This window comes from Panthera uncia, chromosome C2 (assembly GCF_023721935.1).
Source record: "Panthera uncia isolate 11264 chromosome C2, Puncia_PCG_1.0, whole genome shotgun sequence".
In the NCBI taxonomy this organism is placed as follows: domain Eukaryota; kingdom Metazoa; phylum Chordata; class Mammalia; order Carnivora; family Felidae; genus Panthera; species Panthera uncia.
The window spans coordinates 80,549,414-80,565,390 of NC_064810.1; the positions used below are offsets into that span (position 1 = coordinate 80,549,414).

Consider the following 15,977-nt stretch of genomic DNA (forward strand, 5'->3'; position numbering starts at 1 on the left):
AAAAACAAATAATACAATTAAAAATGGCCACAAGACATCAACAGACATTTCTGCAAAGATGACATACAGATGGCAAACAGACATATGAAAAGATGCTCAACATCACTTATCATCAGGGAAATGCAAATCAAAACCACAATGAGGTATCCCCTCATACCTGTCAGAATGGCTAAAATCAAAAACACAAGACACAGCAAGCATTGGTGAGGATGTGAAGAAATAGGCACCCTAGTGCACTGTTGGTAGGAATGCACACTGATGTGGAAAATAGTGTGGAAGTTCCTCAAAAAATTAAAAATAGCACTACTGTATGATACAGTAATTCCACTACTGGTTGTTTATCCAAAGAAGATGAAAACACTAATTTGAAAAGATATATGAACCCCTATATCTACTGCAGCCTCATTTACAATAGCCAAATTACGGAAAAGGTCCAAGTGTCTTTTGACAGATGAATGGATAAAGAAAAGATGGTATACACTGGAATATTATTCAGCCATAAAAAAGAATGTAATCTTGCCATTTGCAACAACATGGAGAGAGTATAATGCTAAGTGAAATAAATCAGTCAGAGAAGGACAAATACCATATAATTTCACTCGTATGGAATTTAAGAAACAAAACAAAGGAAAAAGGAGACAAACCAAAAAACTAAAAAAGCTATAGAGAACTGAAGGTTACCAGAACAGAGATGGGTGGGGGATGGGTGGAATAGATGGAGATTAAAGAGTACACTTACCACGATGAGCATGGAGTAATGTACAGAACTGATGAATCACTATATTGTACACATGATATAATATAATATAGTGTTAACTATATTGGAATTAAAATTTAGAAATTAAGAAATAAAAGTATAAAAGGTCAAGAATAGCCAAAACTCTTGGGGCACCTAGGTGGCTCAGGGGGTTAAATGTCCAACTCTTGATTTTGGCTCAGGTCATGATCTCACTGTTTGTGGGTTCAAGCCCCACATTCAGCTCAGCAGTGACAGAGCCTGCTTGGGATTCTCTTGTTCCCTGCCCCTCCCCCACTCACACGCACATGCTCACTTGCTCTTTTTCTCAAAATAAATAAATAAATTTTTAAAAATAGCCAACACTCCCTTAAAGATGTCAAGATTTATTATAAAGCAGTAATATTTAATAGTGCTGTACCAATGCAGAGACAAATAGAGCAGTGAAGCAGAATAGAGTGCTGGAAAACAAACATATACATCCTTGATATACTCCTGACAAAGTAACACTGTTGAACAATGGAGAAAGGTAACCTTTTAAAATAGCTAACTGTTGCTGGGAAAACTGGACATCCATATTTTAAAAACTAATTGGACACCCCTCTTACATCTGTACAAAAACTGCTTTCAAGTGCACCTAAGATTCAAAAACAAAACCAAAATAAACAAGAAAGCTCTTAGACAATAATATAGGAGAATTTCTCCTTCAGTCTAGAAGGAAAAAACTGATTTGATTACTTAAAAAAAAAAAAAAAAACTTTTCTTAAAAAGAACTACATAAAAAAGCCACAGAGTGAAAGATAACTATAACACGTATCACTGAAAAAAGACTAATATCCAGGATGCGTGAAATTCTCCTATAAGTACAAGAGACATTCTAATAGAAAAATGGGCCAAAGACTTGAACTGACACATCACAGAAAGAGAATTTAAATGGCTATTAAACAATGAAAGGCTATCAATCTCATTAGTAATTAAGGGTATGCAAGTTTTAAACATAATAAAATATCCTTATACATGCACTAGATTGGCAAAATCTTATTTTTTAAAAATTTTTTTAACTTATTTTGAGAGAGAGAGACAGACAGACAGACAAAGAGAGAGCAGGGGAGGGACAGGGGAAACAGAGAGACAGAATCCCAAGCAGGCTCTGCACTGTCAGCACAGAGCCCGACGCGGGGCTTGAACTCACGGACCGTGAGATCATGACCTGAGCGAAGTCGGCCGCCCAACCGACTGAGCCACCCAGGTGCCCCCAGAATGACTATTTTTAATAGAAACTAGAAAGAATAGAAATGTTCACTAACAGTAGAAATGAATAAATTGTAATATACTTGTAAAATGGAATACTACACGAGAATTAAAATGAACCACAGCTACCTACAACAGAATATACAAACTTCATAGAGTAGAACTTCATTTACTGAAGTTCAGAAAAAGGCAAAACAAACATATGTCTTTTTAGGGATGCAGGCGTGTACAGTAGCAATATATAGAAAGGCAGGAGATTATCAGGATCCTGGGCATATTAGGGGAAGCAAGGGACTCTGATCAGGAAAGGATACACAAAAAGGGTCTGGTGTATTGGAAGTAACTCAATTTCTTGACCTGGGCCTGGGCCGTTTCCTTTTTAAATGTATTAAGTTGTACATTTGTTTTATGGACTTTTTGGGGATGCTTACATATTTTAAAATGAAAAATATTTTTAAAAATCTAACGAAACATGTTTTGTCCATATTGGAAAAAGCATCGAAACTAGCAATTCTTTACCTGGAATCCACAGGCCCAATCTAAGAATGCCTTTTAGGGAGTCTATGGACCCCTGCAATAATAAACAAAATTATGTATCTGTGCACATGTACAATATTATGTGACACAGGTCCAAATCTTTCATTAGATTCTCACAAGAGGTCTATAACTCCAGAGTATTAAGAAATCTATACACTGTGTATACTGTCAGAAAATTTTATGATGAGGATGTTTCCCCCTACACATTGAATATTGACTTTATTCACATTACTGCAGCCACAGAAGTCCTTCAACAAAAAAATCTGTATGTTTGTAATTGTGGCCTTAAGAGATATTAAAAAGTTCAAGGTGAAAAAATGTGCAGATGTGGAGAAAACAGTCAGCAGAAATAATTGTTGTGCAACAAAAACCCTTCTAGTTTCTCCAATATGAGTTTTCTGCTGAGTAATTTGTTTGCTCATTGATTAATTCATCACGTTTCACATTATGCAGAGACATAGCTCCATTTTCCGATGTCTGGAGTCCATGTGCTCAAACCACTGCATAATGCAGATGAAGTGAAACGAAGAATGAGCCATAATGTAACTATGGGGACAAAGGGGATGATGAAAGGAAAAAGAATACAAAATGATTAAAGGAAAAAAGATACAACTGAAAATAGGGAAAGGTTTTCTTGAGTTCTTTCCACCAAGATATATTCATTCATCTTGTTAGCAGGAATATGGTAACATTAAATAACATCTATGTTCTCAATCCTACAGATAAAAAAGTGTGGCAATTACTTCAGACCACATATCTGGTGATTGACTGAGCCACCTTGCACACCACATGTTTCCCATAAGATGCTGTTCACATTTCTGATCTCTCTAAACTTTATAACCATTGGGAACTAGAACAAAGAATTCACATCACAAGTAATGTATCAGAGCTCATCCTTTCTTATCATTTTCCATATGGATGACATTTTTTTAAAAGATACTGAATAATCATATCTTTCACTACATCTCTAAACCCATCACCAGAAGTTCCCCCATCAGCTGACCCTTGCTACAGGAAGAAAAACTTTGTAATCTCTTATCTCCAAAACTAGGATTATCTCAGCATCTTTTGTCATAGTTTTTTTTTTTTTTTTTCAATTACCAGTAATCCATAAAACAGAATAGATTCAAAAAACCTATAGATCTGTTGGTTTCTGAGGTGTTGTGTACATGATGAACCTAAGGAAATGAACGTGAGAACTGATTCCGGGACCTCTCTTCAGATTCATCGTGATCACATGTATTAGTCTCTCCACTTAAGCATCTATAAGCTTGTTTTTTAAAAAGAAGTTCTTGCTCTAAAGTCAACTCCTGTATTCTTGTAAAACAGCATGCATAAAGAAAATCAGAAACATTGTTCTGTTACATATGGAGAGGGAAATACATCAGAGAGAATAATGTACTGCAGTAATGTTTCTAAAAGTCCACTGGGTGACTGGGGGGAATGGCTCCCTATCACATATCAGGTGCAAAGACCAGTACTACTCTCAGAATCATTCTAAGAAGGCTGTAAGAACCCACTAATATTCCAGTTTGTCAACCAGCTGATTGAACTTAGGTTATTTTCAGAAGTTATGATATAATACATTGTATATGACATGGACTTTATGAATACGAGGTAAAATAAATTATGTGAAAAAAGTTAATTTTCAATTAGATCAACTTAATAATATGACACCTGCTATTGCTTAGTTAGCATACACTTAATTTGGGAGATATCCATCCAAATGGGGAAGTTTAAGAAACTTTGTTGGCTCAGCACCTCAATATGATCCATTGCTTTCTGCCATACAGACTGCTTTTCCTCTGCACTGTGTCCAGGAATGGATAAGATGTTGTGAATGTAGTTAAAGACTTCTTCCTGAAAAACACAAGGCAATATATTCATTCATTCACTGAAGCAATATTGAGTCACTATCTACTATCTGTACCTGTCTTGGTAAGTATCTATTATTTGGAGATGGAAAACCACTTGCAGATAAACTGCTGGGAAACTGACACTAAAGACAATGAGTCATTGTTTAAAGTTTAGGATAGACTCCTGGCAGAAGCAAATCCATTCCAATTAATTTTGGTCCCCATTTCATTAAGCTAATGAAAGAATATCATACTTTTGTCTTTAGTGGTCTCTATCCACATTCCCAATTCAATCTCACACCATTCCTGCCCTTTTGTGTTACCCTTGTCCCTATCTTGGAATACTTTTTCCACTGGCTCTTTGCTTGACTGGCTTCATCTCAAATTCCAAAACTCAGTCTGTGTGTCACCTCCTCCGAGATTCCGTCCCTGGCTGCTCTGTGTAAGTCAGTTCCCCCAACATCTTCTCAAGTTGCACCCATTTTCTCCTCCCTAGCACTCATCACAATCTGTGATTACATATATGGTTTCCTTATGGTCAGTCTCCATCACTAAACTCTGAGTTCTAAAATTATAGAAAATATATGTTTCAATGATCAATGTATACTTGGCTAACAGTAGGCACTTGATAAAAAAAAAATCTGTTGAATAAATGAAAAAAAACCTTGAATCAGCAAACATGTCCCAATAGGTGTGCTGAATAGTTATACCTACTTACTAGTTATTTCTACTCAATAAGGGGAGGGGAAGACTGAGCAAGACAAAAGGGTAAAGTAGTCTCATAACTCACCTCCCTCAGTGGATCACGTAAGTAACAATCAATAATTTTGTCGTACTGGTGTTCTCGTTCATACATAAACTCACAAATTTGATAGCTAGAACATAAAAGGAAAAAGTTCAGAGTACCAAACAGGCAGGTGGTTATTAGCTTATTGTTTCAAGAAGTTTGCTCATAGAAGTTGGTATTAAGAAAAATGAATATAGATTTGATTTCTACTGTGAAATGAAGTTACAGTAGCTAAGGGAGAGTAGTATCTGCCATTCCTCTAAATACAGGTTTAAGATGCTGCTGAATGCTCAGTTTATAAGAAATTTCAAAGCTGGGTACAAAATAAATGTTAAAACAATAATGTGTCACATAAAAAATAGTTAAAATATTAGTTATCAATTAACTATATGAATTTTCTCTGTTGACAATTAAATATGTCAAATGAAATATTCAACAAATCAGATAAATAGTAGTGTTAACACATCATATCTCATTTGCTATGTTAAATTCTGCATTGTTTAGAATATGTATGAATAAGGCAACTCAAAAATCTATAAAATGATGGAAATTTTAAGTAAATAAAACTAAAATTATAAATCATAAGACTGTTGTTTCTTTTTCACACTAAAACAAATGTACAAACACTTCAAATTTACTCGTTGTTAATTTTTGCAAATGTTACTTACTCATTTCTAGACTTGAAAGACAAAAACTTTGCACTTAGGTTTTTTGTTGTTATTTGCATAGCTTTTCTTAATTAAAAATTGGTAATTTATCAATAAACCAGGCTTCCAGTTACAGAAGTTTCACTTAGTAATTCTATGGGGACTAATGTATGCCTTAAAAACAACTTACAACTCTGCTTTTTCTGCCATACGGATGAGCCGACTCTCTTCAAACTGAACTATGCCTCCAGCTTGCAGCAATTCTAAAAGGACCTGAATATTTAAAATAAATGAGTAAAACACTTTGGAATCTACTTTTATTTACTAACTCTCTAAGAGTCCATTCAGCCACACAAAATGTAACTTTTCCTTTTTTTTTTTTTTTTTTTTTTTTTGGTCTTATTAGTTGATGTTTTGACTTGGCTTTCCCATATACGAAGTACCAGGAGGTACCCTTATGTTGATCACATTGTAATGAAGTCTTACAAAACGATAAATGGCTCTATTTTTCAAACATGGAAGAAATGCCACAGTGTTTGTAAATAAATCCTTATTAGAATATCTAATATTCTAATATCTGACCCTCCACTAAGCCAAAAATGTCCATACATATTCTTTCAAGAAGTGAATTTTTGTCTGGTGCTTTCATGTCTCACGGTTCTTTAAAATCTACTGTCCATAGGTAGTATCCATGCTTGCATGTTTAATTTTTCTACTTAAACATTAGGGTTTTTCAAAATAGCATTATTCATAAGAGCCAAAAGGTAGAAATAACCCAAATGTCCATTAATGGATGAATGGATGTACAAATTATGGTATATGCATATAATGGAATATTATTCAGCCTTAAAACAGAATGGAATTCTGTCACATGAAATAACATGGATGAACCTTAAAAACATTATGCTAAGTGAAACAAGCCAGTCACAAAAGGATAAATATTATATGATTCTATTTATATGAGGTACCCAAAGTAGTCAAATTCATAGAGACAGAAGGTAGAATGGTGGCTGGCAGGGGCTGGGGAAGGTGGTAATGGGGAGTTAATGCTTACTGCTTAATGGGGAGGCTCAGTTCAGGAATTCAAGATAAAGTTCTAAAGATGGATGGTGATGATCACCGCACAACAATCATATATACTTAAAGCCACTGAAATGTACACTGAACGTGGTTAAAATCAATTTTATGGCATGCACACACACACACACACACACACACACATACACACACACAAATAAAACACTGGGGTTCATATAATTAAGCTTTAACCACACCAGGTAGCTGAATAAAAAAGTGAATAGGATGTTGAGGTTGATTCATCAATATTTTAAAATAAAACTCAAAATACAACAGAAACATTATATAGTCATAGAACAATATGAGAAAGCTCTCTCTTATATTTAAGTTTGAGACCCAGAGTAACATGACCCTTCCCATAACTTCAGGAAACCATTTAACAAATATTTTTCTAACATGGAAAACTGATAATTTTTTTAAGATTTTTTTAATGCTTATTTTTGAGAGAGAGAGAGAGAGAGCAAGCAAGTGAGCAGGGGAGGGGAGGAGCAGAGAGAGACAGAGACACAGAATCCAAAGCAGGCTCCAGGCTCTGAGCTATCAGCCCAGAGCCTGACATGGGGCTCAAACTCACAAGCTGTGAGATCATGACCTGAGCCGAAGTTGGGACACTTAACCGCCTGAGCCACCCAGGCACTCCCAGGAAATTGATTACTTTCAAGTTAAGAAAAGACAAAAAAGCAGAAAAGAAATAAAACCTATCTAAAACTTACTGTTCAGAGCCTTAATTGAATCCATTTTGAGCATTATAATATACTGTAGTATAGAACTATGGAGGGGCGCCTGGGTGGCTCAGTCGGTTAAGCGTCCAACTTCACTCAGGTCATGATCTCACGGTCCGTGGGTTCGAGCCCCGCGTCAGGCTCTGGGCTGACAGCTCAGAGCCTGGAGCCTGTTTCGGATTCTGTGTCTCCCTCTTTCTCTGACCTTCCCCTATTCATGCTCTCTCTCCCTCTGTCTCAAAAATAAATACATGTTAAAAAAAAAAAATTAAAAAAAAAAGAACTATGGAGTGAACTCATCTACTGGGAGCCTCAATTTGGAATAATATAATAGAAATGCCATTGCTGGAGCCAGTCTTAACAATTCAGCAGAATTAAGTTTTCAGGAACTGTATAAGCCAGTTGTTAAACAGTGATTGTTAAAAATTAAATTATACAAATTTACAATTAATTAAATTAAAAAAGGTAATTAATACAATTCACTACTTCCTAATTATTTTACTACATTTTACTGTGTATGCTCTTGAGGTTTGTTACTTCATCTATGTGGTGGAAATATTATACCAGGGTGTGGCACTGTGCATCTCTTCCCAATTCCATGTTCAGTGACATCATGTTGGTAGGCTGGAATCAGCCATGGTGGGAGTACTTACACTATGGAAATCGACACATGTTATAAAAATCAGGGGTTACTATATTTTACTTATTTTAAAGGGATGTAAAATAAACAAAAAGACACATGTGTGACATGGAACCTATCTGTCCCACAAAGCCTAAAATATTTACTCTTTGGTCCTTTACAGAACAAAAACAAAAAAAGCAAAAACCTGCCAATCCCTGGCTAAGAGAGTGATGGAAACAAGGTTAATAAGGCCATCAAATTTAAAAGTGTGCTTGTCACAATCATCACATTGCACACAGCACAGAAAATTAAGGCCTTGCCTTATATGTTTCCAGTATTTAAGAACTGATTCAGCAAAGACATCACTGATGAATGTACGAAGTCCTGCCATGCTTTCACTCCTGTACTTTCATCTTACTCACTTAAATATTGAAAATATCAACTAACATTCATGTCAGAATTACACCTGGGGAACCAGCTGTTAAAATTTTATCAGTATACCACCAGAAAACAATAAAAAATACTGCATGCAAAAATTTTTATATAGAGTACAAGAGTGCTGGACTAGAACGGAAGGAATTGAGTTCTAATCTTAGTTTTGAACTTGAGCAATTTACTTCATCAGTTTTCTGTATTTCTCAAATGAATCGAGAAAAAACCCTAATAGTCTCAAAGGAGACTCCCAATAATAGAACATTACTATACAAGGATTACTTTTCAAGGTTTGACTTGTACATTTAGATTTGGTTTTTATTTCTATTTCTATTTATTTTAGTTATTTATATTAAAATTCTTTATCATTGTACATAGCAACACCAAGATCCACTTTTCCTGCCAATAGAGAGATAGGGGCAAAGTGAGGGGTCCACATTATTATTTATATTCAATATAATTTGAGATAATCAAAATTCTAGCAGCTGTCTTATCTTCCTAAAATAGTCAGTCTGCAGCAGTCACTGGGCCACAGCTGTGAGGAGAAAAGGGTCACTGCTGCTATCCTAAGTTCTTTAGCCAAGTCTCAAGAGTCTCAACCTCCCAGCTGTGCACTATTACCATAAAAAAGACCAGCGTAGCTTTCACAGTACTTATATTTTGTAGCTTGCTTGTCTGACAAAGTCTAGCCATAACTTTTAAATAGGATGACTCTCTTAGTGCCCACACTTATAGTGGGTAAGCTTTGAAAGAATCCTACTCCTAGAAGAGACTCTCGAGAAAGTGGCCTAAGTAGAAAAAAGCGGTAATCCAACAGTTACTATCTCACAGTGATTAGTGGAAGGACAGATGGATTCTAGTCTCCAGAAATGTTTAGCCCTAATGCAGTGGGGCTATAGAGTACTCCCAAAGTTCAATGTCCCAATACTCAAGATCTGGCAGCCTTTCTGGTTCAGAACCATAGCAGCTACGAGTGGTTATCAGATAAATGGCCCTAGTGGAAAGCAGGATACAACAGGTGCCAAATGTTGCTACTTAATGGAGAAGGATGAAGTATTCCCTGTGAGTCATGCTGAATGCAAGACAGGTCCAGTCTTCCTAGGAATTTAGTTTGATATGAATTCTTTATAAATGTACTCCTAACAACCATCTGCACTATTTTCTAGTTGCCACTATCTAGCTTAGTATTAGGGTTTGGCACAATTTTTCCCCCTTATGTTTCATGAGGTCTAGCACAGAAGGGTTCTTTCCAGTTTATTCTGTCCTCTTTCCCATACTTGAGCAATAAGAGTCCCAGGGGTTCATACCTGCTGTCTTTCAGAGTGTCGGGAGTCATCATCAGGACTACAGAGGAATTCAAGGACCTGGTCAAAGGAAAGGTATTTTTTTTTATTGGAGACTAGCATGCATGCCGTAACATTGTATAATGAAAACAACAATAACTACCCCTTCTACATCATCAATTCATCCATACTCAGTCATAACAAATATCACAGATATATGGTGTCTTCCCAACTGACTGGCCTATTACATGGCACCACAGGCTCAAGTATGCTATCAATTTAATATGTATCTTATCTTTACTGTTCAGAAACATGGCTGGAAGGCAGTGCTACCAGCACACCTTAACCTTAAGATCCCTGATACCATGGACCAAGAAAAGCATGGACTTCAGAGTCAGGCCACTTGGATTTCAGTCTCAACTTTATTAACATGTAATAATAGTATTTATTGCTAAGAATCACACTTACTAAGTATGATCCTGGATGAGTGACATAACCTCTCCAGGCTTTAGTTTCCTCATCTGCAGAATGGGGGTGCTCGGGGAGCAGTGAGTTAACATACACATATAAAACTCTAGAAGAGAGCCTGGTGTTATAAAGTGCTCAATAAATGCTTGTCATTATTGGCAACTTTCTCCAGAGATAAAGTGTTTTGTTTTGTTTTTTTTGCCACCCATGTGTTGATATGCAGGAGCTATTTAACTGGGATTAAGAGAGATCTTCAAAGTCAAAGTCATTTGTACGGACACTGAGACTTTCTAAAAGAAATCTCTCTTACAGATGATCAACATCAGAGACTTGCTACCGATGAGATGGGTGACTTCTAAAATTGAAAAATTCTTGAGCAAAGAATTCTAGGCAATTCAGAGAACACAATTAAAAGAACAAAATCTCTATAAACCAATCTCCACAAGCCATACCCCCCATGATACCAAGTTACTAAGAAAAGTCATACTACACAGGCACAACATTAAAAGAAACAACCAATTTAATCCAAATTAAAACCTCAACAGGTTTCTACCTGATAAGACATTTATCTAGTTTCTTATTTATATTAAGAAACTATATACTCCAGTGAACTTTTCTGTGAACAGCAAACAGCATAAAAACAATTCTAGCTCTCATCATTAAAAGACACTCACCTGATCAAAAAGGGTTCTGTTTACAAACAAGGTATTGTCAGGCTTTGCAAGCTGCCGGGCAAGGAACGTAAAGAGACACCCTACTTGTGAAGGAGTAAAATCTGAATTCTCCACCATAACCTAATGAGCAAAAGAGACCATTTATTCAATACATCATCTGGTTTGACACAAAATTATACCATTAGAAGGGGAAGAGGGAGCCTCATTACTGGAGACTCATGAAAAGATTCTTTTATAGGCTGTGCAACAATTGAGTTCAATGTCATTTAGAGAAGGAGCAAACACTATTCATATTCTGAAAGGAAAACATTTTCATGATTTTTGGCATATTTCTAGGCACAATTTGGATAAGAACTGAATTGCAAGAGAGGTGATTTCAAAGAAATAATAATCATGTTTCCCTCTGGAATTCTTAAAAGAGAATCCTACTGAAGTTAAATTTAAATTAAAGTAAACCTACCAAAAAGCTGCCTACCAACACAGAGAGAGCAAAGTCATTCTGGGGTTTAAAACTAAGGTAACTTGAAGGCACAGGAAAAGATGTCCAACATCACTCATCATCGGGAAAATACAAATCAAAACCACCATGAGGTATCACCTCACACCTGTCAGAATGGCACGTATCAAAAAGATAAATAATCCAAGTGTAAGCAAGGATGTGGAGAAAAGGGAAGACTCATGCAGTGTTGGTGGTAATGTAAATCAGTGCAGCCACTATAGAAAACAGTATGGAGGTCCCTCAAAAAACTGAAAATAGTATTGATCCAGAAATTCCACTTCTAAGTATTTATCTAAAGAAAACAAAAACACTAATTCAAAAAGATATATGCATCCCTGTTTACTGCAACATTACTCATAACAGCCAAGATATGGAAGCAACTTAAATTCCATCGATAGATAAATGGATAAAGATGTGGTATTTACGGGGCACCTGAGTGGCTCAGTTGGTTAAGTATCCGACTCTGGCCCAGGTCACAATCTCACAGTTCGTGAGTTCAAACCCCACATCGGGCTCTGTGCTGACAGGGTGAAGCTGCTAGGATCCTCTGTCTCACTCCCTCTCTGCCCCTCCCTTGCTTGCCTGCACATGCGTGCGCTCTCTCTCAAAAATAAACATTAAAAATTTTTTTAAAAAAAGAAGATGTGGTATTTATATACAATAGAATATTACTCAGCCACAAAAAAGAATGAAATCTTAACCATGTGTTACAACATGGATGGACACTATGCTAAGTGAAATAAGTCAGAGAAAGACAAATACCATATGATTTCACTTATTAAGTGAAATCTAAAGAACAAAACAAAACAGAAACAGATGCAGAACTAACTGAGGGTTGCTGGGGGGTGGAATGGGGAAGGGGGTTGAATAAAACAGGTAAAGAGGATTAAGAGGTACAAACTTCCAGTTATAAAACAAATAAGATACAGACAGGAAATGTACAGCATAGAGAATATAGTCAATACTACTGTAACAGCTTTGTATGGTAACAGATGGTAACTAGATTTACTGTGGTGACCATTTCATAATGTATGTAAATACTGAAATCACTATGTTATACATCTGAAACTAGTACAGTATTGTATGTCAATTATTCTTAAATAAAAACTTTTTTTTTAATTTTTTTTTAATGTTTATTTATTTTTGAGACAGAGAGAGACAGAGCATGAATGGGGGAGGGGCAGAGAGAGAGGGAGACACAGAATCGGAAGCAGGCTCCAGGCTCTGAGCCATCAGCCCAGAGCCCGACGCATCAGGCTCAGAGCCCGACGCGGGGCTCGAACTCACGGACCGTGAGATCATGACCCGGGCTGAAGTCAGACGCTTAACCAACTGAGCCACCCAGGCGTCCCTAAAAACACTTTTTTAAGTAAGATAACTAGAGAGTGAAGGCATCCCAAAAAAGACGTCAGCTAGCCCAGCAATCAGTGAAGTGAATGGCTTCTGCCCTGTCTATAAGCAGTTCCTTAAACAGATGGTTTCATATAACAGGCTGTTTATGATCACACACAGTTATCAAACCATAATCGTTCCTCTGCTTTAGGTGAGCTCTCATCTCCTGAGTACCTCCTATGAGTGAGATGGTATAGCAAATACCTTCAAGGAAATTATGAGCAAGAACGCAAGGTGAAACAGGTAACAAATCTTAAATAAAAGGTACAATGCAACTAACATTGTCATAAAGGAACAAATGGCTACAAAAGCACAGTAGGGAAAATGAGAGAAGGAATTTGAAAAGAAATGAGGAAAGTAGGGGAATGTGAGAAGAGAGAGTAACCCACGCCAGAGAGAAGACTGTGAGCAAAAGCATGGACACTGGAAAATACAAGTGCGTGCAAAGAAACTGGACTTCTTTAGAGTGCAGCCACATGCAAGAGGAGGAGGGAGATATTAGATTGAAAAGATGAGGGCTTGAATACATTCTAAGGAATCTAGAGTTTATTCCATAAAAAAACTGGGGCTCTATTGACCATGTTCAACCATGAGAGCTTATCATCATCAGGATTGGGCTTAGGAAAATTATCCAGTTGGAGAACAGAGTGAAATAACACAAGGAAGAATTAAAAGGCAGGGAGCCCAAGCAAGATGCATATGACTGCAATGGAGTCTCTCCTCCAATGGATAATTGGGGTCCGAACTAGGGCAGTGATCATGAAAACAGAAGCAGGAACAGGTGCAAAAGACGCCACTGGAAAGAGGCAACAGGACAAGGATTTATCTGTGTGGAAATGTGTGGCTTTTAAAGAGGAGGAATAAACAATGACAGACCTTGAGCCTGACAGGCAGGTAGGACGATGATGGCATTAGCAAAGAAAGAGAATACAGAAGACAGAGAAGGAAGATCAGGCATTGTTTTGAATTAGCTAAACAACAAACTGTCTCATCTATCGGAAGTCCTAAGTCCCCTCTCCCACTCTCATTCAAAGATAAAATGTAAGATTCCTCCTGTTATAAAACATTCCCTTGGGGCCCAGCTTTTGGCCTACCTCCTTTTACTTTGGTAGCAGTGTATCCCTTTCTTTAACTCTCCTTGCTTTAGTCCAGCAAACACAGCTTGTTCAAGTGCATAATTCAGCATTACCAGAGTATGAGAATATTTCAAGTTATAATCTGTGTATGTGTATATCTAAATTCTAATTGGTAATAGATAATTCAAAGAGCTTTCTCCAGCTTTAAAATACTCAATCATCACTCCCTTTCAGTGTACAGGTGCTTTCCTGGGACTCAACTCTTGGGCCCAGCCAGTGCTCCTCTCTGCTTATTTAGCCCTTTCTTCTGGTTTCTGGGTGTGAACTCCTTAATTTTATGATCCTGGAAATAACTCCTGAGAAAAGAGTTCTAACTCTCAGCCAATTCCCTTGCCACCTCAGCAAGCGTCTAACTGGTTATCTTCCTCGAAATTCTGGCCTCTCTGTGTTTCCTTTCTTACCTATTCCAGGGGCCATGCTTACAAAAATTCTGAGTAATCTTATACAAAGTCACAAATTAACAGCTTTTTACTTCTACGTCTGTAGTCATTCAGCACACATCATATCACCTTACATGCAATGTTCATCCAGTGTTCCCTGGTCACTGCCTACATTCCTATTTTCACTGGCTCCATCAGTACTACAGTTGTCAGTGCAACTCTTTCATCAAAAATGAGAAAAAAACTCTCAAAAGTTCATTCTTCATTGACACAAGATAAATACTACCAAAACAATATACAAGGATAGCAATTCACCAACTCTAATAGTTTAAGTACTTTATGGAGCTTCAGGCTCTTCATTTGGATCATTCCTCTAACTTAGTATAGTTTTAAGTTCAAATTCCAATTCAATAAACTTGCAAACATGCCTTGAACATCTCTAGCTTCCATTGCGCTGGACACGTTAAAACAAGGATACACATAAAAAAAAAAAATCTTCACAGTCTCTATCTATAGGAAACTCAGTCCCAGGCAGGAAAACATAGATGTAAACAATTACCATACAGTGTGCCGCGTATAGTATAAAGTGTTGTATGAACACAGAGAAGGGGCAACTAATCCAACTGGAAATACGGAAGAGGATTCTAGATTCTAAAAGAGTTTCTCATGGATGATATTTGAGTTATGCCTTGGACAATGGTTAGGAATCTGCCAGGCAGAGAAAGGGAAGGAAAGGCATGATGGGATAAAAGAAAACTACACAAAGAACTTAAGACATAAAGATGACACAGAAAGCTCATGAATTGCAATAACTTAATATAGTTGAGAAGTCTGTAATATAGAGAGTGTGTTGCAGGCGGTGTGGTGGAGATAGGAGAGAAAAGTTACAGAGAAGTAGTCAAGGACCAGAAAATATAGAAGGATCTTGGATGTCATGTTAAACAGCTTTAGATGAGTATGGCAGAAACTAGTACTTGTGCTCCAACATCTGTTCTTCCTTCCTAACTTAGAAACAGAACTCCTCATTTTAGGCTAAACACATGGTAACCCACAATACAGAGTACATTTCTCAGTCTCTCTTAGCAGCTGAGAAGCAATATATCTAAGTTCTGATCAACATGTTATAAGCAGAATTGTAGTACACAACTTCTAAAAAGTTTTCTTAAAGAGAGGGAACTCCTTTCTTCATCTCTTTCTGCATTCAGGCTGGTTAGAATGTAGAGGTGATGGCTGGAACCCAGGCAGATATTTTGGACCAAAAGACAGAAACCATGTACTAAGAATAGTAACAGTGAAAGCAGAAGGCATCTGCATCCCTAATGAGTTTGTGAAGCCACTCTACCAGATCAGGTTGCCTACCTGCAGACTCCCACGGAGAAAAATAAATTCCCATCACAATTAAACTATCGTTATTTTGTATTTTCTCTCACAACCGAACTCAATTCCAACTGATCCAACAGGGAGTCAGAGAAGAATAA

General features: G+C 36.9%; 1 protein-coding gene across 4 annotated transcripts in view; it reads right to left on the minus strand.

Moving 5' to 3' along the window:
* VPS8 (VPS8 subunit of CORVET complex) overlaps window positions 1–15,977 on the minus strand; it is a 249,831-nt gene that overhangs the window by 114,379 nt on the left and 119,475 nt on the right. For all 4 annotated transcript variants that reach the window (XM_049628447.1, XM_049628448.1, XM_049628449.1 and 1 more), the window contains 5 exons: window positions 11,093–11,212; window positions 9,975–10,031; window positions 6,005–6,087; window positions 5,171–5,255; window positions 4,286–4,384 (listed from right to left, as the gene is read on the minus strand). In XM_049628447.1, coding sequence (XP_049484404.1) covers window positions 4,286–4,384; window positions 5,171–5,255; window positions 6,005–6,087; window positions 9,975–10,031; window positions 11,093–11,212 — 444 coding nt within the window. The remainder of the gene's footprint in view (window positions 1–4,285; window positions 4,385–5,170; window positions 5,256–6,004; window positions 6,088–9,974; window positions 10,032–11,092; window positions 11,213–15,977) is intronic.